This window comes from Molossus molossus, unplaced genomic scaffold (assembly GCF_014108415.1).
Source record: "Molossus molossus isolate mMolMol1 unplaced genomic scaffold, mMolMol1.p scaffold_m16_p_2, whole genome shotgun sequence".
Classification (NCBI taxonomy): Eukaryota; Metazoa; Chordata; class Mammalia; order Chiroptera; family Molossidae; genus Molossus; species Molossus molossus.
This window is the reverse complement of record NW_023425355.1, coordinates 43,810,389-43,835,623: the sequence shown is the minus strand read 5'-3', so window position 1 is coordinate 43,835,623 and position 25,235 is coordinate 43,810,389. Positions and strand designations below refer to the sequence as shown.

Sequence of the window (25,235 nt, the reverse complement as noted above, 5' to 3'; positions counted from 1 at the left end):
AGAGGAAAAGCTTTCATAATCCTAAATCAAACATGTGGACTGGGAATCATATCTCTGTCCTACTCCAAGCTCTGTTACTAACTTGCTGTGTAATCTTGGGTAAGTCTGAGTTTTACTTTTCAATATGTAAAGGAGGATTAGATAAGTATTTTTTCTAATACACCAGCTGTCTCTAAGAATTTGATCCTAAGATTCTATTATGTAATAATTGAAGCCTATCAACATTAAAACATTACAGATTGACCAGATAGAATAAAGAGGGTGGGGCAAGGAAAGAGGGTCTGTTCTGCTCAATTAATTTATGAAGGAGGAAGGAAATGTTGTCCCTGAAGGTTGGGGTTAAGTGACCTTTAGTCCTTAATTTCCTGTGAAATTGTTGGCTCCAGGAATTTAGACTAAAAGAGAACTTTAGAACTCAGAGTGAGTAGTGATTTTTCTTTGAAAGGAGAGTATTTTTAAAATTTATTTCACTTTTTAAACAAGTTTATTGGGGTGACATTAATTAGTAAAAGTATACAGGTTTCATGTGTACAATTCTATAATACATCATCTTTATATTTTGTTCTGTTTCGCCACCCCAAGTCATTTATCCCCCCTTTATCCCCTTCTACCTCCCCCTATTCCTTTTCCCACTAGTAATCACCATACAGTTGTCTGTGTATGAGATTTTTGTTTTTTCTTAATCCCTTAACCTTTTTCAGCTATCCCCCGAAGCCTCCTCCCCTCTAACAGCTGTCAGTCTGTCCCTGTGTCTATGAGTCTGTTTCTCCTTTGTTAGTTTATTTTGTTCATTAGGTTCCACATATAAGTGAAATCATATGGTACGTGTCTTTCTATGACTGACTTATTTCACTTAACATAATACTCTGCAGGTCCATCCACGCTGTCACAAAAGGTAAGAGTCCCTTCTTTTTTATGGCTGGGTAGTATTCCATTGTGTAAATGTACCACAATTTTTTTATCCATTCATCCACTGGTGGGTATTTGGGTGTCAAATCATGGCTATTATAAATAACGCTGCAATGAACATAAGGGTGCATATATTCTTTCAAATTAATGTTTTGGGTTTCTTCAGGTATATCCCCAGAAGTGGAATCACTGGGTCATAATGCAGTTCCATTTTTAATTTTTTGAGTTAACTCCATGCTTCTTTCCACAGTGGCTGCACCAATTTGTATTCCCAAAACAGTGCACAAGGGTTCCCTTTTCTCAACATCCTCACCAACACTTGTTTTTTTTATTTATTGATGATAGCCATTCTGACAGGTGTGAGGTGATATCTCATTATGAGAGTGCTTTTTATTGAATAGATATGTGGAGAAATAAATCATTAATTTTGATCATAAAACCAATATTCTTCAAGGATAAAAAGATGATTAGAGTTGGCCCTCGTTTATTGCAGTTAACATTTCCAGACTCTACCGCGATAAATGAATTTCTGCGTAGTAGGATTCTTTATTTACACACAGTGGTTCCTCCCCACTTCATGCTTCAACTTTCCTTTCACTGCTTCACTCTATTGTGGTTTTTTCAAATCGCAATAGATTGAAACAGCATAAGTCCAAGAGCGAAATGGAGAGGGATGACTGTAAATTGTATTCTCTGGCAGTGAAGTGCTGTTTTAAGAAAGGGCTAATAAGTTCAGATTTGCCCTTTAGAAAGGTCATTCTTGTTATATGCGATGTGGAGAATGGTTTGGAGGCAGGAAAGACTAGATAAGGAGATCCTTGATGAAAAGATCCTCAGTTTAGGAAGTGATAGTAATTGAGAGACTAGGTTGGAGAAGGAGAGGTTGAGGAAGATTCCCAGTTTTCTGGTTTGTGCAGCTAAGATGATGATGCCATTTACTGATACAGGAAACAGAGAGAACAGTGAAAGAGCTATGAGAGTAGAAGATGATTTAATATTTATGAAGAAATGGAACAAAGTTTTGAGTTATCTGAGGCTTTGGTGTAGGCTCTAAGCACTCTACTTGTCAGATAACTTTCAAATACTTTTTATTTCAAACAACAGTGTATGTATTAGTGTGTTTTCTTTGTTGCTAAGGGAGAGGACTGCTGTGGAGACTAATGATGTAATAATTCCCCCCTGTGAACCAATAAGAACACTCGGGTGGGTCTAGCTCAGTCTTCATGCTGAAGGCTGCATAAGTCATTCCATCCTGGCTGCAGCTGTAATATATAGAGAAAAGTGTGGAGGTGGGACTTGGGGGTGGGTGAAGGGATACAATTTTTTTGTTGTTGTTTTGCTTTGTTTTTACCTATATAAGAAGGATGAACCTAGAATCCTCCTTTTCCAAATATATTGGTTCCAAAGTTGAATTTTTCTTTGTTCATGGTCCAGGGGGGCACAAATTTCCCAAATCTTGGTAGGAAGGCATGCAGAAAGTTCCCAAATTATTTTCAATCACATTTAGTCATTTGGTTATTTGAAGTAAGATAAAGTTAAAATGTTGTATTTTTTTTTCTTAGAGTGGAAATTTCAAGGCATTAAATTTTAGAGAAATGGCTTTCATTCGTTTGGATATCAGATGCCTATATGCCATTCTTATTTGCACAGCATTTGGCTCTCCTTTGTCTTCAACCACCGAGATAAAAGGTAAACCAACAATGGCATAGTTTTAAAATTAGGGATATTAACTGTCTTTTCAACTTGCCCTAAGAAAATGCATGACAAGTAGATAGATCGTTATTGGAATTCATTCAGGAAGTCCATGCACAAAAGGTATGTTCCACTAACTGAGTCACCTGATCAGGGTTACTATCCTTAACTTTTAAGACAATTATTTAAATAAAAAAATATATACAGAGATTTAAAGCAAAATTAAAAAAATAATTGTCTAATGAACTCTTCTTATTACTAAAGGTAATTAGAACAATGCATTTCACAAAGGTTTCTAACCATAAAAGTTTAAGCAAGATTGTCATTTCTTCCACAATGCAGACCTTTTTTATTAGTACATGGGAGGCCCACATCAAATTACAATTTGTGCCACGATTTCTTTCTGTGGATTCTTCCCCCCTTACCTCAGTGTTATAAAGTACTAAAATGAACAACAGGGCAGAAATGAGAGGAAATTATCAGCAGAAAGACAACATGAGGGTTGCAGTATAGTACCACTAGTTTTGCTAGTAGAAAAGTTTATAGAATGTTTGTTTGTATTTGTTGTTTAAGTTACCAGATGGGTGAGCCATTGCCTTCTACTGCCTCTTCCCTCAAAATAAAAGGGACTGTTTCCTGATGTCTCTCTATTCAGCTGCTTGCCACTTCTTGAATCACTCCAAAGAGTAGCCCTGGTTTGCCATACTTTAGGTATAGCTCTGAACTTTAGTTTACCAGAGGATTTAATTAATCAGACTAGACCAACAAGATCTGCCTGTTCCCTTAATTCACAAGGCCCTTAGCCATAGTAGTTATATTTTATATTTTCTGATTCTTTTTTCTGTGTGCCTTGATGTTATATAAATACAGTAAACACTGAATTACTACTGTTTGGTTCTTGCTATTAGAGAGATTTACATAATAAAGTGTTTCCATTCTAGACCAAATTATGATCTGTATGACCACAGACATAACTCCATGTTGAAAGCTTTGTTTCTGTGAAAATTTAGTACCTAGCTAAAGTCACATTTTGCATATGATATTTCTTAGAGAGGATAAGTATATAGATCCAGATTTTTTAATTGCTCTATTGAGATATAATTTACATAGCATAAAACTCATCCCTTTAAAGTGCATTGTTCAGTGTTTTTCAGTATAATCACAAAGTGGTATGACAGCCACCAGTATTAAATTCTAAAATATTTCCATCATCCCCAAAAGAAACCCCATATCCATTCAGCAGTCACATCTCATTCTCCCCTCCCTCCAGCCCCTGGCAACAACTAATCTATTTTGTGTCTCAGTGGATTTGCCTATTCTGGATATTTTATATAAATGGAATCATGCAATATGTGGTCTTTTGTACTGGCTTATTTCATTTAGCTTTATGTTTTCAAAGTTCTTCATATTGTAGAATGTATCCATTGTATAGATGTTCCACTGCTTTTTATTCATTCATCAGTTGATAGCCATATGGAAGTAATCTAGATTTAGCCATCTTTGTCATTAGATACAGGAAAAAAGTAAAAATATTTATATTTTATTTCAGTTAATCCTCCTCAGGATTTCGAGATAGTGGATCCTGGATATTTAGGTTATCTCTATTTGCAATGGCAGCCTCCACTGTTTCTGGATAATTGTAAGGAATGCACAGTAGAATATGAATTAAAATACCGAAACATTGATAGTGAAAACTGGAAGGTAAGTAAAGCATTTATTTGCGATATCGGAGCAATTATTAGGAGTTTCCTTGTGATTCCTGATGTCAGTATTCACTCTAATTCCTGTATCTCAATAGCTATTATTAAGATATAACAAGCCACCATGACTGCTGTTCTCAACTGTGCTTCCTGCCACATCTATTTTCATCCCATCCAGTATTAAGACTTCCACTGGATGCCGGCTGGTGTAACTCAGTGATTGAACATCAACCCGTGCACCAAGAAGTCGTGGGTTTGATTCCCGATCAGGGCACATGCCCAGGTTGTGGGCCCAATCCCCAGGGGCATGCAGGAGGCGGCCAATTGATCTTCCCTCTCATCAATGTTTTTATATCTCTCTCCCATTCCCTTCCTCTCTCTCAAAAATAAGTAAAGAAAAATAACAAAAAGACTACCACTGGGAGTATAGAAAAAAATACTTGGTCCCATGGATTATGAACTTGAAGAGTACTTATACATTTTACCATATTTTATAGTTACTTATATACCTGTATATGGGTCATATATATGCTACCAGACTGTGAGTCTTTTCTCTGTGGGAATCAAGCCTTATTTATCTTTGTACTCACCCCACAGAATAAGGTGATTTGTTGCATATATTATAGTAAATTGAAGTATTAACTATTTACAGTCAACAAGCATGTTCATTCAACGATTTCTATTGTACAAGGAACTCCATCACGTTCCTAATTCAGCTAGGTAGTTTCAAGGGGCAATTCAAATTAAATATTTGTTGAGCAACTTTAGGTGCCAGGTACTCTGCTAGGTATCAGGAATACAAGGTAAATAATATATGATTTTAGTCCTCTTGGCTCTCACAGTTTGTCTTGCTTTTTCCAGTTACTTCCAAAATTTATATTATTTCTGAAGACTTCATATGACATTTGAAAGGTGTTAAATCGTTTGTCATGTAATATGCATATAGCGTATGAAAATTATCTCTTGACTTCAAGTTTGTTATAGTTCAAGTCCTGTCACAGAGCCTTTTTTCTCTTCTAGAATTTTTTTCAATGAGCTATTAAGATTCAAATGTCCTCATCAAATTATATAATATTCTGAATTGAGTTCTGCCAGAAATATAACTGAGACATTGTAATAGATAATCATGAGGAATTTCTTAGATATTGAGGCTGTCCAGGGTATTAATGACTAATTAACCTTATTAATGTGGTTCATGATGCCATCACTGTTTCTAAGCCTGACATTATCTCATCTGTTTATCAAACAGACCATCATTACTAAGAATCTACATTACAAAGATGGGTTTGATCTTAACAAAGGAGTTGAAGCAAAGATACATACACTTCTGCAAGGGCAATGCACAAATGGATCCGAAGTTCAGAGTTTATGGTCAGAAGCTACTTATTGGACATCACCTCAAGGTTAAAACAAAGCTCTCCTTTCATGTTTAATATTGTCAGAAAAATCCACAATCCATACAGGGAATAAATCCTTTAACTCTTATATATGAGATTGCATGTACAGTTGCGAGTGTGGCTCAAAATAGAATTATTCTTAGGAGCAGGCCTTTTTGAATTCTTTAAGTTAGCAAACACATTTGGCAAAACCTATATCCTATCCAGCTAATATAGTTCTCAATTTTAGGGTCATATTAATCAATATACATGTGAGCATTTGCTAAACTTCTCAGAGCATTCTAGAATTATTAGTTTAGTACTTGTGTATATGCTCATATTAGTACTCACACTAGTAAATGAGTCCTGAAGGGTTTTTGATTTTGCATACAGTGATTTCCGAGAACTTTCTTTTGAAGTATTCCTGACTATGTTGTTTGCTAAATGAAATGGAGAGTTCAGAGGAAATGAAAAAAAATAAAAAAAGTACTGTGATTTCCCAAATGATTCATCACTGTGCCTTTCAAACATTCATAGTTCATTCATTCCTTAGGAAATCTGGAAACTAAAGTTCGGGGTATGAATTGTATATATTACAACTGGCAATATTTACTCTGCTCTTGGAAACTTGGCATGGGTGTCCATTTTGATACCAATTACAACTTGTTTTATTGGTAAGTACTTTTATAATAAGAATTCCATATTAGGACAATATCTATTAAAATTAAACCATAGTATGAGTAATTATATTTTCACTTACTTATATTCATTATATATTTCAATGTTGTATAAAGTTGTTTACAATTATTTGGGGTCTCATTTTATTTATATATTTTAAAAATATGTTTTTACTGATTTTTAGAGAGAGAGGAAGGGAGAGAGAGATAGAAACATCAATGTAAGAGATAAATATTGATCAGCTGCCTCCTTCATGACCCCCACCAGGCATGTGCCCTGACCAGGAATCGAACCTGGACCTCTCAGTCCATGGGATGATGCTCAATCTATTGAGTCACACTGGCCAGGCTTATTTGGGGTTTTAAATGAGCATGAATAGGTTTAGGCTGTGGCTCTTGGAAGGCACTTTATGGGTGATAGAAGGAATGCAATCTAGATTGCATTATTCGATTAATGTACTAGAATAAGTTTTGTATTGTTTAGATAGATGGAGTTATAACCTAAACAAATTGACATGTTTTATATTCTTGCTTTTTAGAAAGCAAGTGTCTATTAAAACTGGAACCTTTTTCTGACTTTCCTACCTTTGATAACTATTACTGAGGCTTTGAAACTTACAGTTATCTTGAATCTTCTATCTCCTTCATTCCTTAATTGTTTCATGATAACATTGATCATGTCCTGACACTCCTTTGCAAAGTCATATATCTGTTCTTTATTTTCTGTCTCTTCTGTGACAACACTACTTTAGGCTCACCTTATCCTATACCTGGATGATTGCCATAGTTTCCCAAATGATGGTCTCTCTGCTTCCAATCTCTCCCCTTCCTATACTGCAATATTTATATGCCACTCTTTTGCTCAAAAACCTCCAGTGGTTACTCATTGCCTCCAGGATAAAATCTAAATTGCCATTCAAGTCTGCCTCACTGTATTGCTGCCTTTCCAATGTTACCTTCTATTTTCACCACTGTGAATGTTCTACTTCATTTAGACCCATCTCTACATTTTTTCCTCACTCATGTCATGCTCTTTTATGCTTTTGTGTGCATTGCTATCTGGAATGCCCTCTGGCTCTGTCTTTTACGAACTGTATTCCATCCCTCAAGGCCCATCTGGTATTAAATTTCCTTAACGCTTTACTGATCACATCAACCTGTGTTCAGTTTTCTCTGAACTATTATTTATTGTCCAGATGACATTTAACTTTTTGTCATATACATGTATATATGCTTTGTCTCCTCTCTTAAATTTTTAAGAGATTGGTGGGCATGGACTGTTTCTTATATTTCTTTTGACTATCTTTGTGCTATGCCCATAGTAGAGTACCACTAAATATTTATTAAATGAATCAAACAAATTATGCATTTATTAAATAACAGAAAAAAAACAAGAGAGGACAAAATGTTACTCTTTGTGATTTTCAGGCTCAAATTGTCATGGCATTTTTCTTTAGAAAATTATAATAATAAGTGATAAAATATGTTATTAACAATCCTGAGAAGGGTTCTCATTCCTGTTCTGACATCATTTCACTTAGGAGTCTTGGGTAAGCAATTTCCTTTTTGGAGTCTCAGTTTTTTCATCTGATATTGAATTTGTCAGTTTCTGAGGTCTAACTTTTTGTTTATTAAAGCAACAGATATTAAGCAATTATCAAATTCCAGGCTCTGTTCTACATATAAAGAACAAAAATGTGAATAAGACAAAATCCTTGCCCTCTTTCATATTGTATTTCATATTTAGCATAATTCTATCATCATCTTAGTAAAGTAGTGAGTGATAAATATTAACATTATAGAGAATGAAAAATAAGGGTACAGCGAGGCTTCCTGCTGGCATAAAGCAAATTTATGTAAAGTCAAACCCAGAACTCAAGTCTCTAGTCAGGTGAACTAACCAAGAGACTACAATTTTACAAACCTCGCCTAAAGTAAAAATTGGCATAAAGTAAATTCTGTAGAATCCAGATATTTGTTCCAGAATCTTATCAGCTTCTACATCAGCTTTATTTCAAAGGGGATTTTGGCTGCTTTTATAGATAATGTCACATTTTTCACTGCAAGATTTCTTTAGGAAAATAAACCAGGCTTTTGTTGCTTTCGAAGCCAGTAGGGAACTCCCCATTTATTCCCATTGGTTTTATTACTGGGAAGAGGTTAACTTTAAATGATATGGCAACATTTCTTGTCTAGGAAATTGAGAAATTAGATATTTACTTGCCAAATAGTTCCTCTTTTTTTTTCCCCCGACCCCGTTGGCTTTTCAAAGGTTCATCTCTTGATGTGTATTATATTCTCAGAGAATTTTTATTTATTTTATTAAATATAACAATATTTGGTAAATCTGCTTTCTTCAAATAAGTTTTCCTGTACAATATAAAAAAGGAAGTATTACTAAGCATAAGTGTTGTTGCAAATGACATTTTATTCCTTTTTATTGCTGCATAATATTTATACATATTTATATATTGCATCTTTTTCTTTCTTTCTTTTTTTATTAATTTATTTTTGTTACAGATGTTTCTCTGTTTTTTTTCCACTGACACCATCCTCCCCATTCCCTCCACCCCATCCCCAGCTTTGTTGTCTGTGTCCATGGGTTATGCATACATGCATTATATATCACATTTTTATCCATTCATCTATAAATGAATACCTAGGTTGCTTCCACATCTTGTTTATTGTAAATAATGCTTTAATGAATATAGGGAGCATAGAACGAAGATGGCGGCAAGCAGGACCAGAGGGAAGGTGAATGTGTGAGAGTGAGCGAGTGTGTGAGAGAGTGTGAGTGGATGTGAAGGTGGACAACCAAACCTGAGCAGTGCAGAGCCGCAGAGCAGAAGGTTCCTGTTCTGTGGACAGCAGCAGCCGGCTACCTCAGTAAGCAGCCTTTCAGAACGCTTCTCCCTGTGCTGCAGGAAGGTCCTACAGTTTTGGAAGATCCAGGGTCTTACCTGGGAGGAGGCAGTGGCAGTGGCTACGGCCCAGCAACCTGAGCCCACCAGCATACCTGGCACCATCGGACCAGTGGACACTCTATGTCAACACAGACCAGTGCGCAGTTGTGGAGCTCCCAAGGTGCTGGACGCAGAAGCCACAGACAGCCCGGTGCCCAGCACCATCCCCCATAGTAGCAGCCCGATCAGAGTCTAGATATACCCCCAGCAACAGAGGCTGGGGAACAGATATCCATCCCTAGCCAAGAGAAGCACAGACCAGCAGCTAAGACCCATCCCCAAAAACTACAGTAAAAGCTGAGCAGGAGTTGAGCAGCACTCCCCAGCCAACAGCGGCGGGACCTGGGGCTCTGCAGAGGCCTGTACAGTCCAGTAGCCCACAAAAGCAGTGGGAAGCTGTAGCCCCAGAAAGACTGGTGTGATCCAGCTGCCTGCCCTTGGGAACTGCATGGTGCGGGGTCACCAGAGAGGCCTTTGCGACCCAGCAGGGACTATGCCATCCAGTGACCCACAGGACCTGCGGGGTGCTGAAGCACCAGAGAGGCCTGTGCGACCCAGCAGCCCATAACATAGGCATAGAGCCAGGTCCCCAAAAGGACTGTATGATCCAGTTACCTGTGGGACCTGCAGGGTGCAGGGGCACCAGGAAAGTCTGTGAGACCCAGCTACTCACAAGATTGGCTTAGAAGATGCAAAAATGAAGGTGGAGTAAATAGAAGCTATGCAGAGGATCTCCCAGGGAAAAATGGGAATTACAATGAAAATAAAGACAAATCCTCAGGAAAAAAGCAACAGAAAAGCAGCAGGACAGGACCATATAACCAGGGACACTGGTAGGATCTGTGGAGGTGTGAGAGAGTGGTGGGCTGGGAGCCCATGGACAGCAGCAGTCTTAGCTGCAAGCAGTGCCCTTGGGGAATAAACACCAAGCCAGCACAACAGTGTAGAGAGTTGGAACGGAGCGCTAAAATAGCCACATCCACTAACCTGGGGGCTACGGCAGAGGGAGGGCAGACTGGGCTGGAATTCTGTGAGGACAACAGGGATTTGGAGGGCACTCAGAGTTTTGGCAGAGTTGCGGCCACAAAGGACGGTGGCCAGTGTGCTCATTCCCAGAGCTCTGGGGAAAAGCAGCAGCCCCCCACTCGGACATTCAGCATTTCCCAGGTGAGGCAAAGAAATGCAAATTGAGGCTCATTAATAACCAGCAGCTATCCCACCCTCTGGAAATCCTCGCAGAACACAAGGGCTACATTCCAAGGAACTGAGTAACAGACTACTAGCCACCAGGAAAAAGATAGAGGATAACTGAACCACTCCTAGGCTTGCAAATCTACATAGGAAAGTAAGAATTGACAGTGGTATTTAAAGTGGACCCACACAGGCTCATCCAAACCCAATAGAGGGAGCCACAAACAGCAGAACACCAACACCCACAGGAAAAATTTGGGAGGCTCCAAAACCCACTGAGATACCCAAAATGGTGACACAAAGAAACAAATCCCAAATGAAAGAACAAGAGAACTCTATCGAAGATGAGATAAATGAAATGCAGTTAAGCAAATTATCAGAGAGAGTTCAGAGCCATGATCTTGAGGAAGCTCAACAGCATGAATAAGGACATCAGCACCGTGAGTAAAGATATAGAAACATTGAAAACCAACCAAGTGGAAATAAGGAATGAGAGAGCAGAAATTAAGAACACATTGGAAGGACTAACCAGCAGAGTAGAGGAAGCTGAGGACCAGATCACTGAAATAGAAGATAGGGTAGAAAAAAATCAACCAAACAGAAAATGAAAAGGAAAAAAACAAAAAAGAGGAAGACAGCTTGAGAGAACTGTGGGTCAACTGGAAATGTAATAATATTGCTATCATAGGAGTCCCTGAAGAGGAAGAAAATGGGCAAGGGTTAGAGAATATATTTGAAGAAATAGTGACAGAAAATTTTCCTAACTTGGTGAAGAAACAAGGCATTTAATTTCAAGAAGCACAAAGAGCCCCAAGTAACAGAAACCCAAACAGGCCCACACCAAGACACATAGTAATTAAAATGCCAAAAAGTAAAGACAAAGAGTGAATCCTAAAGGCAGCAAGAAATAAGCAACAGGTGACCTACAAAGGGAACCCCATAAGGCTCTCAGCTGACTTCTCCACAGAAACACTACAGGCCAGAGGGAGTGGCATGAAGTAATCAAGATCATGAAAAATAAATATCTGAATCCAAGACCACTCTATCCAGCAAGGCTATCATTTAAAATAGAAGGTCAAATAAAGAGCTTTCCAGATAAAATAAGCTAAGGAAATATATTAACACCAAACCAGCAGGCAAGATATGCTAAAAGGACAGCTGTAATTAGTAGAAGAAATAGGAAGAAAAATAGAACCACACTAAACAAAAATGGCAATAAATAAGTACATATCAATTATCACCTTAAATGTGAATGGTTTGAATGCTTCAATAAAAGACACAGAGTAGCTGACTGGATAAGAAAGCAAGTCTCACATATATGTTGTTTACAAGAAACCCACCTTACAACAAGACTCACATAGTTTGAAAGTGAAGGGATGGAAGAAAATCTTCCAAGCAAACGGAAAGCAAAAAATGCTGGGGTAGCAATACTCATATATGATAAAGTAGATTTCGAAATGAAGGCCCTAACTAGAGACTATCTATCTAACAGGAAGATGTAACATTGATAAGCATATATGCACTCATTATAGGAACACCGACATTTCTTAAAAATCTTTTGGAGGACTTCAAAGGAGAAATCGACAGCAATACGGTCATAGCAGGGGACTTCAATACCACCCACTGACATCACTGGACAGATCTTCTAGACAAAAAATTAAAAAGAAAACACAGGCTCTGAATGAAGTGCTAGATCAAATGGATTTTATAGATATCTACAAATAATTACACCCCAAAACCTCAGAATTGACATTCTTCTCAAGTGCACATGGGACAGTCTCAAAGGCAGACCATATGTGAAGGCACAAACTAAATCTCTACGAGTTCAAGAAGAGTGAAATCATATCAAGGATCTTCTCAGATCACAATGGCATGCAACTAGAAATCAATTGCAACAAGAACATGCGAAGACATTTGAAAACATAGAGGCTAAATAGCATGTTATTGAACAATGAATGGGTTACCATAGAGATAAAGGAAGAATTTAAAAACTTCCTGGAAACCAATGAAAATGAACACACAACAACACAAAATCTATGGCATGGAGCAAAAGCAGTTGAGAGGGAAGTTCTTAGCACTACAGGCCTACCTCAAGAACCAAGAAAAATCTCTAATAGACTATCTAACCTCACAACTTAAAGAACTAGAATGCAATAAAAAAAAAAAAAAAAAAAAACAGAGCAAGTACAAGGAAGGACATAGTAAATATCAAAGCAGAAATAAATGACATGGAGACCAAAAAAAAAAAAAAACACAACAATTCAAAGGATCAGTGAAACAAAGAGCTGGTTCTTTGAAAATATAAACAAGATTGATGGACCCTTAGCTAGACTCACCAAGAAACAAAGAGAGAAAACCTAAATACACAAAGTCAGAAATGAAAGAGGAGAAATAATAACTGACACCACAGAAATACAGAGGATTGTTAACAAATATTATGAACAATTATATGGCAACAAATTTGACAATCTAATCGAAATGGTCAAATTCCTAGAAACACGTCGTCTCCCAAAACTGAACGGGAAGAGATAGAAAACTTGAACAGACCAACAAAAACAAAAGAAAACGAAGATCTAATCAAGACTCTCCCAGCAAACAAAAGTCCAGGCCTGGACAGCTTTACAGGGGAATTTTATCGAACATTCAAAGAAGAACTAATACCATTCTTCTCAAACTATTTCAAAAAATTCAAGAAGAAGGAAGACTCCAAGCTCGTTCTGTGAAGCCAGCATAATTCTAATTCGAAAACCAGAAAAAGACACTACTAAGAAAGAAAACTACAGACCAATATCCCTGATGAACATAGATACCAAAATCCTGAACAAAATACTAGCAAATCAAATCCAGCAATACATCAAAAAAAATTATTCACCATGACCAAGTGGGATTCATCTCAGTTATGCAAGGCTGGTACAGTATTCGCTAATCAATAAATGTGATACACCACATAAACAAAATGAAAGATAAAAATTATATTATTATATCAATACATGCTGAAAAAGCATGCTATAATATCTAGCACCCATTTTTGATAAAAAATGCTCAGCAATCTGGGAATAGAGGGATCAAATCTCAACATAACAAGGGCCATATATGAAAGACATACTGCCAATATCATACTCAACGGGCAAAAATTGAAAACATTTCCCTTAAGAACAGGAAAAAGGCCAGGGTGCTCACTTTTGCCACTCTTATTTAACATAGTACTGGAAGTCTTAGCCACAGCAATCAGACAGGAAGAAAAAATAAAAGGGATCCAAATTGGAAAGGAGGAAGTGAAACTGTCATTATTCGCAGATGACATGTACTTTATGTAGAAAACCCCAAAGACTCCATCAAAAATTTACTAGACTTAATTAATGAATTTGGCAAAGTATCAGATTACAAAATTAATGTCAAAAAATCGATAGCATTCTTATACACAAGTGACGAAGTCATAGAAAGAGAAACTAAAAAAACAATCCCATTTACCATAACAGCAAAAAAATTAAGAAACTTAGGAATAAATTTAACCAAAGAAATAAAGGACCTATTCACAGAAAACTACAGGTCATTGAAAAATGAAAGAGAAGAAGATATAAAAAAGTGGAAGCACATACCTTGTTCATGGACTGGAAGAATTAACATCATTAAAATGTCCATACTACCCAAAACAATCTGTAGATTCAATGCAATCCCCATCAAAGTACCAACGACATACTTCACAGAACTAGAACAAATACTTCAAAAGTTTATGTGGAACCAAAAAAAGACCTTGAATAGCCACAGAAATCTTGAAAAAGAAGACCAAAGTTGGAGGGAACACATTACCAGATTTCAGGTTATACTACAAAACCACTGTAATCAAAACAGCCTGGTATTGGGACAAGAACAGGCATATAGACCAGAGGAACAGAACAAAGAACCCAGAAATGGACCCAAGGCAATATGCTCAATTCATATTTGATAAAAGTGGCAAGAGCATACAGTGGAGTAAAGACAGCCTCTTTAATAAATGGTGTTGAGATAATTGGAAAGCTACATGCAAAAAAATGAAACTAGACCATTAACTTACACCCTACACAAGAATAAACTCAAAATGGATAAAAGACTTAAATATGTCTCATGAATCCATAAAATTCCTAGAAGAAAATGCAAGCAACAAAATTTCAGACATCATACGCAGCAGAATTTTCAATGATACATGACCTAAGGCAACAGAAACAAAGAAGAAAATGAACACATGGATCTATGTCAAAGTAAAAAGCTTCTGCACAGCAAAATGGAAAGGCAACCCACTGTGAGAGCATAATTGCCAATGATATATCAGATAAGGGGTTAATTTCCAATATAGATAGAGTGCTCATACAACTCAACAAAAAGAAAACAAAAAATCAAATTAAAAAATTGGCAGAGGAGCTAAGTAGACACCTCTCCAAACAGGACATACAAATGGCCAAGAGACATATGAAGAAATGCTCAACATCACTAACCAACAGAGAGATGCAAATTAAAACAATGAGGTATCACCTCTCACCTATCAGAATGGCCGCCATCAACAAATCATCAAACAACAAGTGTTGGCGAGGGTGTGGAGAAAAGGGGACTCTAGTACACTGCTGGTGGGAATGCAGACTGGTGCAGCCACTATGTAAAACACTATGATGTTACCTCAAAAAACTAAAAATTGAACTTCCATTTGACCCAGTGATCCCACTTCTAGCAATATACTATAAGAAACCTGAAACACCAATCAGAAAGACTATATGTACCCCCATGTTTGTAGCAGCACTATTTACAATAGCTAAGATCTGGAAACAGCCCAAGTATCCATCAGTTGACGAATGGATAATAAAGCCATGGTACGTATACACAATGGAGTACTGTGCAGCTGTAAGAAAGATCTCTTATCCTTTGAGACGACATAGAGGGAACTGGAATGTGTTATCCTAAGTGAAACAAATGAAGCAGAGAAATACAAGTATCATATGATATCTCTTATTTCTGGAATATAATTAACATAACAGTCTCAGGAACAGGGTAGTCCCAGAGTCGTGGAAGTGGGGTACAGACTGACAATTCCCAGAAGAGGGGGTTGTGGGGGAGAGATAAACCATGGAACTTATATGCATATATTCGTGAACAATGGACATGGACAACAAAGCTGGGGACAGGGCAGGGAGGGAGGGCAGGGGGCAATCATTGGGGGAAAAAGGAGAAACATCTGTAACAAAAATAAATTAATTAATTAACAAAAAAAATATAGGAAGTATAATTCTTTTCAAGTTAATGTTTTCATGTTTCTTTGTATAAATATGCAGAAGTGCAAATTTTTGAGTCATATGATAGTTCTAATTTTAATGTTTTGCTGAAACTGCATGATGTTTTCAATAGTGGCTGCATCAATTTATAATCTCACCAATAGTACATGAGGGCTACCAGAAGAGAGTAGTTTGGGGCAATGGGTTAAAAAAGTGAAGGGAAAAGACATATAGACTTCCAATTTTAAAAGAAATAAGCCACAGAAATGTAGTGTACAGTACAGGAAATATGGTAAATGATTTTAATAACTTTGCATGGTAACAGATGGTTACTAGACTTATCGTGCTGATTATTTTGTAAGTTAAACAAGTGTTGAATCAATGTTGTCTGTTTTAAATTGATATTATCATCCAGAATTGTACAAATCCCTGGTTTTCTTAATAGGAATCTTATTCTTTGATTCATAAATTCTGTTGGTGAGTCAACATATACTTGTGTTATCTTTGAAATTTTGTAAAGGTTCCCATCAGACTGTAAGCTCCATGAAATCATGGACTGTGTATGCTTTCCTTACTGTGGTATCCTTAGCACTAATCGTAGGATTTGGCACATAGTTGGTACACAATAAATATTTCATATTATTAATTGATTTTTAATTCACTTAGTATCTCAAGACAATTGAAAATTGGTCACCGTAATACCAGAAGATATCGGTAAAACAACTCTTACAAAACTTCTCTTTACAGGTATGAGGGCTTGGCCCATGCATTACAGTGTGCTGATTACATTAAGGTTAATGGAAAAAATATTGGATGCAGGTTTCTGTATTTGGAGTCACCGGACTATAAAGATTTCTACATCTGTGTTAATGGATCATCAAAATCCCAGCTTATCAGACCCAGCTATTTTATTTTTCAGCTTCAAAATATAGGTGAGGTAAACAAACACCTTCAAAATGTTTCTAGTTTAGGCCATTTACAACCACATGGAAAAGATAGAGAGAGAGAGAGGGAGAGAGGGAGAGAGAGAGAGAGAGAGAGAGAGAGAGAGAGAGACTGAAATGCAAAGATGGAAAAATGAGGGCCAGCAGAGCATACAAGGAAACTCCTACTAAATATAAAAGTATGGAAGATAAGTAATTGAATGAAGGGTAAAATGTCATTTTCATTTGGAACTCACAATCTATTTTCCAGCTTCAATGTGTTGGTCTACTACACAGTATTATTGTCTAGTTTTAGTGATGGAGTAATTATAAAATCACTTACTCTCAGGCCTCAGTAAACAAATGGTTGGATATTTTCTGAGTCTGGATTCTTAGTTCTAACAGTTACAACAATGGCAGGTTCTAGAGTCAGCCACACGTGGGGTTGAATCTTGGATTTACCACTTTCTAGGTGTATGTCTTTGGGCAAGTTACTTTTAACATGTGTTTCAATTTCCTCACCAGTAAAATAAGGATGATAAAAGACCACCTCATAGATTTATTGTGAGATATGACTGAATTTGTGATATAACATCCCTGGTTTAGTGCCTGATACATCATAAGCTCTAAATAAGATAGCTATGGTTGCATTAGTTGTTTCTATGGTTGTATTAGTTGTTTCTAATGCTACTATAGGGGATAAAAACTTTTCTTCTACCCTTCTAGGTTCTATTGATTGGTTTAATAAGTAAATTGACATAAGACAGAGCAATAGGAGAAAAACAAATTTAATTACATATGTATGAGGGACCAAAAGACAATGAGTCAATGGAGGCTTATGTGCCAACCTGAGCTGAGGAGAAGGGGATAGGGGTCTGGAGCTTCAAAAGGAAGGAAGACAATTCACAGGAAGATGGAAAGAGTAAAAGTTTGGTACACAAATGTTTACATTGCCATGCAGAGACAATGGATACAGAGAAGACTTTGAAGACATAATCCCTGCCTGCTCCCCCCAGCTCAGCACACATGACCCATTCTCTTGGTAATTATCTCTGGTGATAGCTCTCTTCTTGGACAAGGCCCTCTATTTAAATTATTTTAGTCAGTTAAGGGGAGGTTAAAAAAAAAAAAAGAAAAGAAGGAAAACTCTTCCTGAGTCTTTTGGACCTTGTTTGTCTTCAGCTCAAAATAATCCACATGGTGAAGGAGGCACATTTTAGTGTGATCTATTCTATTTCCCTTCACTACAAAATGGAAAAAATAACTGTAATGATTTGGATCTTCCAACTTTTCTCTTAAACTCTAATATTAGTCAATATGTCACTCACCAAAAATTAGTTTCCAAAATAGCTATGTTTGTTAATAACCCAAACTTGGTTGGCAATCAACTTTGACTTTAAATCACATTATAAAATTTTTTTTTCTTTATTTATTTTTAGAGAGAGAGTAAGGGAGAGGAATAGAGAGATAGAAACATGGATTGGCTGCATCCTGCATGCCCCCCACTGGGGATTTGGCTCACAACCTGGGCATGTGCCTTGACCAGTAATCAAACTGGTGACCTCTTGGTGCATGGGCTGACACTCAGACACTGAGCCACACCTGCCAGGCTAGAAAATAGTTTTGAGCCAACTGATTTATCCTGGAGGCTTAGGTTACTAGGTTTGATATAATTATAATTAGCTAGTTATTAATAATAAGAAGAAGCAAAAGGAAGGCCAGACATTATAAGCATGGCCATCTGGGCAGCTTAACTAGGGAGCTGCAATTTTACAATCCCCAGGGAACCCACCAGCCCATTTCCTGCAGAACACTGGGGAAAGAGGGAGATGAGCAAATGCTCAGTGAGTCAGAGTGATGTAGGGAAGGTGCTTTCTGCCAGTCAAACCTGGGAACAGAGATCACTGACTAGAGGGGGTGGAGCAAATACAACCCCACGAAAATCTGGAGATAATAATCCCAAGGCAAAGGAGTTCATGTTCTTGACTCTTGGTGCTTTTGGCACCCTCGACTCTCTTGCTCCTTTGGTTTTGTTCCTGCCCATTTCCATTCATAGACATGTGGCCTTGTGAACCCCACATGCAATGAACTGATGGACTGCAGCTTGGAATACAAACTAACCTAGCCTGATGCTGGTTTAGACTATGAAAATATGGAACAGAAACTTTGGGCATCGGCTTTAATCCTAGCCCTGCTAAAGGCACAACTGGACTTTTTCCTTGGCAGGATGGAGGGAAATGGAACCTTGGAAACTCAGGGATTTAACCCCACCCAAATGAACGCTATTCATTATCCTGTGTGAGTCTCAGAAAATTATTTTTCTTGTGATGTCTTAAGAAAACCACATCCCCAGGCAACAAGTGGGGACAGGGAGAAGACCCCACCACTTACACGTTTCCTTTGCTCTTTTTTAAAAAATAGACTCTTATTGATTTTAAACAGAGAGAAAGAGAAAGTGAGATAAGAACATCAATGAGGGAGAAACACTGATCAGCTGCCTCCTGCAAGCTCCCTACTGGGGGCCAAGCCTGCAACCTAGTCATGTGCCTCAACTGGGAATTAAACCAGAGACCTCTAGGTGCATGGAATGATGCTCAATCAACTGAACCACACCAGCCAGGGCTCCTTTGCTTTTGATAAGGTCTACTGCTAAATTTCAGTAACCTCCATGTTGAAATGGTTTTCTTTTTATTTTTCAGTTAAACCTTTGCCACCAGACTATCTTAGTATTACTGTGAAGAATTCAGAGGAAATTAACCTGGAATGGAACATACCTAAAGGACCCATTCCAGCAAAGTGTTTCATTTATGAAATTAAGTTTACAGAAGATAATACTACCTGGGTGGTATGAACATTAAATTTATTTGGGAAAATCACATATATAGTCTTTTAAATAAAATAGCAAACATGAGAACAAATCAATTTATATCCACATGATTAATAGAACATGACATGTATCTTAGTTTAATTTCCAAAAATATCAAGTCATCTAGTGGACAAAAAAAGGCTTTTGCTGTCTAAAGGTATAATCAGTCATACCAATTTTAAAGCTATGAAGGACAATAAAGATAATCCAGTCACTTATTTTCAATAATGTATCAATAAATTAAAGTTACCAAGTACATGCATAAGAAGAATTATAAAGAGATCTCAGGTTAAAAAAAAAAAAAAAAAGAATAAAATGAAAAACACAAATATAAAAACCTCTTCTTGAAGAACAGTCATCAGGTCAAAATTAGAGTCTGGCCAGGCTTCCTGAGAATTGCTTGTAGCAAGGAAGAAGAACTAACTGGGGAAGTAGGCAAGTAGACTGATCCTCTAGCACCAACAATGTGGTGAAGTTGCTTTTAGCCTCATAGTGTTATATGTTAATTTTATTAATTGATTTCCAAGTTGGAGGATGATAGAGATAAGTAGGTGAGACATTAGTTCTAATCAATTTATTTCATAAACACGAGAAAGGCAGGAGTTGAATTAATGTACACATCCCAAGGAAGTGAATTGATTTACAAATTATACAGCTAGAATTAAAATCCAGATCTTATTCCTAGTCCACTCTAACCAGAGAAAAGTTACAACAGAAGAAAAGCTGTCATTTTGGATGAGAAACACTCTCCAGCTCTTTAAAATGTAAAATTGAAGTAATCTCTTCAATATTTTTTTTTCCTTTGAGATCATCCAGCTTTGTGTGTTCTCATATCTGAAAGGGTAGTTTCATGCCAAGCCCTGAGCTCTGCTACACAGGTCTTATGGTGGTTAACCAAAATAAGAATAAGGGGGGAAAAAGCTTCCTGTATATGAATTTTATAGTTTCCATAGAAACAACATTCACATGATGGTTGTCTTTTTCTAATTCAGTGTATGTAGCATTTTCCAGTTTATGGAATCTGAGAAATTTGACAATAATCCAAATACTGGATGTCTTAAACACCAAAGCTACCTAGCAATTTTTTTCTATCACACATGCCCTTTATTGAATGTGATACATTATTACTATAGAAATATTTAAAAATATAGATAAGGAAGGAAAGAAAACATGAAAAAAGTAACTCACCTTACAGAGAGATAATCACTGGTAGGTTTTTGACATATACATTTCTAGTCATTTGATGCATATATTTTATGTAACAAAATCCACTTTGAAAGTGGTGAAACAAATGGGATCAGTCTAGCTGCAATTAGATTAAATAATGACTTCTTATTTTTTCCTTGGCTTTCAGACTACAACATTTGAAAATGAAATATATGTCACAAGAAAATCAAATAAAAGCCAACAATTATGCTTTTTAGTGAGAAGCAGAATGAATATTTATTGCTCAGATGATGGAATTTGGAGTGAATGGAGTGATATACAATGCTGGAGAGGTACGAGATAAAAGAACAGCAACTAAATAATGAGCTATTTGCTAGAAAAATTAATTTTCTTTCAGTGTATTTTGTAATTATGGAAATCAAAAGGCTCTTTTATATAGTCTATAATCAGAGAAGATACATTAGTAAGCACCTCAATCAAATATAGATTTATGGAAAATCTAATATTCAGTTTATTATTATTATTGTCATTATTGTTATTTTGTTAATCCTCACCCGACAATATTTTTCCATTGATTTTTTTTAAATCCTCAACCAAGAATATTTTTCCATTTATCTTTAGGCAGATGAGAAGGGAGGGAGAAAGGGAGAGAGAGAGACAGAGAGAGAAAAACACTGATGCGAAAGAGACACATCTATTGTCTCGTGACCCTGACCAGGGCCAGGGACGAACTGCAACCAAGGTATGTGTTCTTGGCTGAAGTCAAACCTGGGTCTCATTGGTCTGCGGACCGAAGCTCTAACCCCTGAGCCAAACCAACCAGGGCTCCATTGAATTTTAGATAGAATGGAAGGGAGGGAGGGGAAGAGGGAGAGAGAGAGAGAGAGAGAGAGAGAGAGAGAGAGAGAGAGAGAGAGAGAAACATTGATCTGAGAGAGACACTTTGATTGGGTGTTTCCTACATGACCCTGACCGAGGCCGGTATTCAAACCTGCAACCCACGTTATGTGCCCTTGACCGGGAATTGAACTGGTAACCCTTCTATCTGAGGGCTGACTCTCTAACTGCTGAGCCAAACTGGCCAGAGCTCAGTTTAAACTAGTTTAATTAAGAACCTTGTTATAGTTCTTTTATCAACATTCTAGTTTTTCTGACTCTCACTAAAGAGAACATGCTAGGCCCTGGCCAGTTTGGCTCAGCGGTTAGAGCGTCGGTCTGCGGTCCTGAGAGACCCGAGTTCGGTTCCCGCTAAGGGCACGTACCTCGGTTGCAGTTTGTCCCCGGCCCTGGTCGGTTGTGCAGGTGGCAACCACTCGATGTGTCCCTTCACATCGATGTTTCTCTCTCTCTCTCTGTTCCTCTCTCTCCCTCCCACTCTACCTGAACAAAAAATGGAAAAATGTCCTCGGGTGAGGATAAAAAAAAAAAAGAGAGAACATGCTAGTTCCCTTTGGGGGAGCCTATATTAACAATATGTTCCTATGCTTTCAATTTTTAAGAGAACAGAAATCTTAAAGCAAGAATACATCAGTATATACTTGTTTTCGAGTGACTAGTACTGTGCCTAATTAATATTTTTCTAATCAATATGTCATTATTAGTAAAATGCATATCCCAGTCACTTCCAACACTGATTTAAAGTGACATGATGAAATACATATTGAAATAGCAATATAAACTAAAAAGCCTTGAGAATGAGAAAAAATATTATTGTGCTTCATAGTATAATAGCTTTATCAATACAAATGAGTAATAATTGTTTGAAATTGAAGTTAACTTAGCATTGCTCGTTCAGGTATATAGGTATGTAAATACATATACAGATTAAGATATAGACAGATATTGGCATTTCTATCCATTATTCATCTCCTTTCATGTCATGTCATTATATTAGAACCACTGTTTGACTATCTCTCTATTAGTATAGAGGTATCACTGTTCTCATTCACTTATCAAATATCTGTTAAGCACCGACTGTGTCACACTTTTCAGGCATGAGAGATACAGCAGTAAAAAAAAATCCCTGTCCTCACAAATTTATATTTTATTCTCAAGTTGAGTAGAGATAAGCAACAAACAAAGCAGCCAAATACATCATATAATCACTTAAGGGCTATGGAGAAAAAAAATAGTCAATGAGAGGGAGAACTCAGTTAAGCAAGAGATAATATGAAATCACAATTAACACTTCCTGGTTCTATTTTGTCACTGCTGTAAGAAATCTAACATTGAGAAAGTCATGTCCTAAATATCTTATCATTTGTCAATGCATAGTTTATGGTGAGTTTTTAGCCACATCCTCAAAATATACATTTAAAAAATATTTTACAGATAGTCTTAATCATGATATTGATGACTGAGATTTCATTTTCCCTGATGGGTATATCTTGATAAATTCTTAATAACTTTGAGGTTAGGAACAAAGAATTTTCTGAGATGCATGCGGTCTTAGTTCTTTAGGCTATTTTATATTGGATTATTCAAGCTATAGAAAAATAGGACAACTTTTTTGAAATAAAAATATATCTTCTTCAGGATAGATTTTATGTAGAGAGAAAGCAACTGGAACCTCAGGAAATAAGCCTGCTTTCTCACTGTTTTTGCATACTAAAAACCTACATTATTAGTCATTTCTTTGGATTATACCCTTGCAAATCTTAACTGGACTGACCATATGAATTTAATTTAGTAGAAAATAAGATCCTAAGTGAATAGGACAAAGAAAAAGGTGGGGTTGAGAATAGGTTTAAGTGTGGTATGGAATTTAAGATGCTCTGTAGTGCCACTTTAAAACAAGTGAGAGAGACTAGGAAGGACAAGCTTTGTCTACTTTTAAGTCTGTCTAGTGATTACTCAATTCTTGTTATGCAGAAGAACCATTACAAGTTCATCATTAAAAGAAAAAACACTTATCTCTATAGTCACTGAAATGTGAGACAGTTTTCAAATCATGACTGTTAAAAACTAGATACATTATTCACACGTGAACTTATATTGCAGACCAGCTCTTGCTCACTGCAGCAATATATGATATTAACATTTGACTTACTGAGAGTTAAGAAAAATACAAGATATGTTTATCTTATCACTTGGCTAATGCTTTATCATTTTGTTCCTATGAAAATTTCACAAGGTCAATTTTTAAACAAAATCGTATTAGAAAATAAGAATTGGGCTTGGGGTAGTTATTTTTCTAAGGAAATTGAAGAGATGTCATACTTTAGTAAGGTAGTTGTTCTATATAAAAAAGGGCACGGATTAAAGGAATGCTATACTCTAACATAACTATGATATTTATGCAGTGACAAAGGTGGCAGTAGTTTCCAAGTTAAAACTCAAGTCTTCACCATTTACCAGATTATTTATAAAAGAATTCAGTTTCAAAAATAATTGTAAACATCTAATTCTTCCCCTTTTTTTGTGATTTTTTTCACCTAGGTGGCATACAAAAGGAAATCTTATTTTTCTTGATAACATTTTCTTTTGTCTTATTTTTTGTTTTGTTAATAACTTGTCTGCTCATGATGAAGCAAAAAGCTTTACTGAAAATGGTAAGTTGTATAACATTTTAATGCTCACTCTGGGACAGTAAATTAAAAAAAAAGAAGTTCTTCATTTAGGACTGATGGACCTACATTATATAATCTTGCCTGCATACTGTGGGTGTATAACTGATGTGGTATGGATTGTAATATCTTAAGAAAATACAGCAATTTAAAAATTAATCCTAAAAAGCTGCATTTTGGCATGGAGTTACTTTTTCTGAAACAAAAGAATAATGCTTTAGAACATGAAACACTATTTGCCTTTAGATTACGGAAAAATATAAGGAAAGAGTTACAGGAGAGAAGCTGGATCGGGAGAAAGGATAGAGTGACTTAAAATGGACATACTCTGAACTATATTACTAGTGTGCCATAGGCAAAGGATCACAAAAATTCAGAACTATGGTGCCTACCCTTCAGGTGCTCATGCTCTACTTGAGGGAGATATAATTCATACAAAAAATATAAACTGCATTATGAGCTGATTTTAGATGATTGCAGTTTGAGGTTTACAGATAATAGATTTCAGAAGAGGGAGGGATCACTATTGGTTGGTGGGCTTGCAGGAAGAATTGTGACTTGGAGGAAAATATCTTAATGTCAAGTCTTTTATAGATAAAGAGAATTGTAAATGTGTATGAAATGTTTTCCTTTATTTCTCTGCTGAATGTTTTTTTCTTTTTTGCCTATTCCTGTGAGTTATTAAGTCAATTCATTTGTTTTATTAATGATTATTTGTTGATAAGCTCTTTTTCAAATTTCAGGTTTTTCATACAAAAAAAGAAGTCTTCTCTCATCAAGAGACACTCTGTTAACTCAATAATTTTGTCTTATGGCCAAATGTTAACTATAAGTCTTACAGAACTGAATTTTTTCTCCAAATGCTGAATAAATCTGATTTTGAAAGCGTTGTTGTATTTAAGAGGTCTAGAGTATTCAAATTCTCAACTAGTAGTAAATTTTCTAGATTCTAGTCACAAGGTTTT

The 25,235-nt window shown here is 36.5% G+C and overlaps 1 protein-coding gene across 1 annotated transcript; it reads left to right on the top strand.

Annotated features, from left to right (window-relative positions):
* Nucleotides 1-887: 887 nt before the first annotated feature.
* On the top strand, nucleotides 888-25,085 carry IL13RA2 (interleukin 13 receptor subunit alpha 2). The gene is made up of 10 exons (XM_036271222.1): nucleotides 888-895; nucleotides 2,472-2,598; nucleotides 4,151-4,302; nucleotides 5,551-5,704; nucleotides 6,231-6,351; nucleotides 16,496-16,680; nucleotides 19,371-19,516; nucleotides 20,892-21,036; nucleotides 24,143-24,255; nucleotides 25,014-25,085. Exons 2-10 carry the CDS (start codon nucleotides 2,505-2,507, stop codon nucleotides 25,062-25,064), a joined length of 1,161 nt encoding a protein of 386 aa, XP_036127115.1. The 5' UTR covers nucleotides 888-895; nucleotides 2,472-2,504; the 3' UTR covers nucleotides 25,065-25,085.
* Nucleotides 25,086-25,235: the final 150 nt, after the last annotated feature.

Coding starts and splice junctions, on each gene's coding strand:
- IL13RA2 (XM_036271222.1), top strand. CDS start 2,505: ATGGCTTTCATTCGTTTGGATATCAGATGCCTATATGCCATTCTTATT. Junction 5,705..6,230: donor TTATTGGACATCACCTCAAG/GTTAAAACAAAG, acceptor TTCATTCCTTAG/GAAATCTGGAAACTAAAGTT. Junction 19,517..20,891: donor AAGATAATACTACCTGGGTG/GTATGAACATTA, acceptor CTTGGCTTTCAG/ACTACAACATTTGAAAATGA.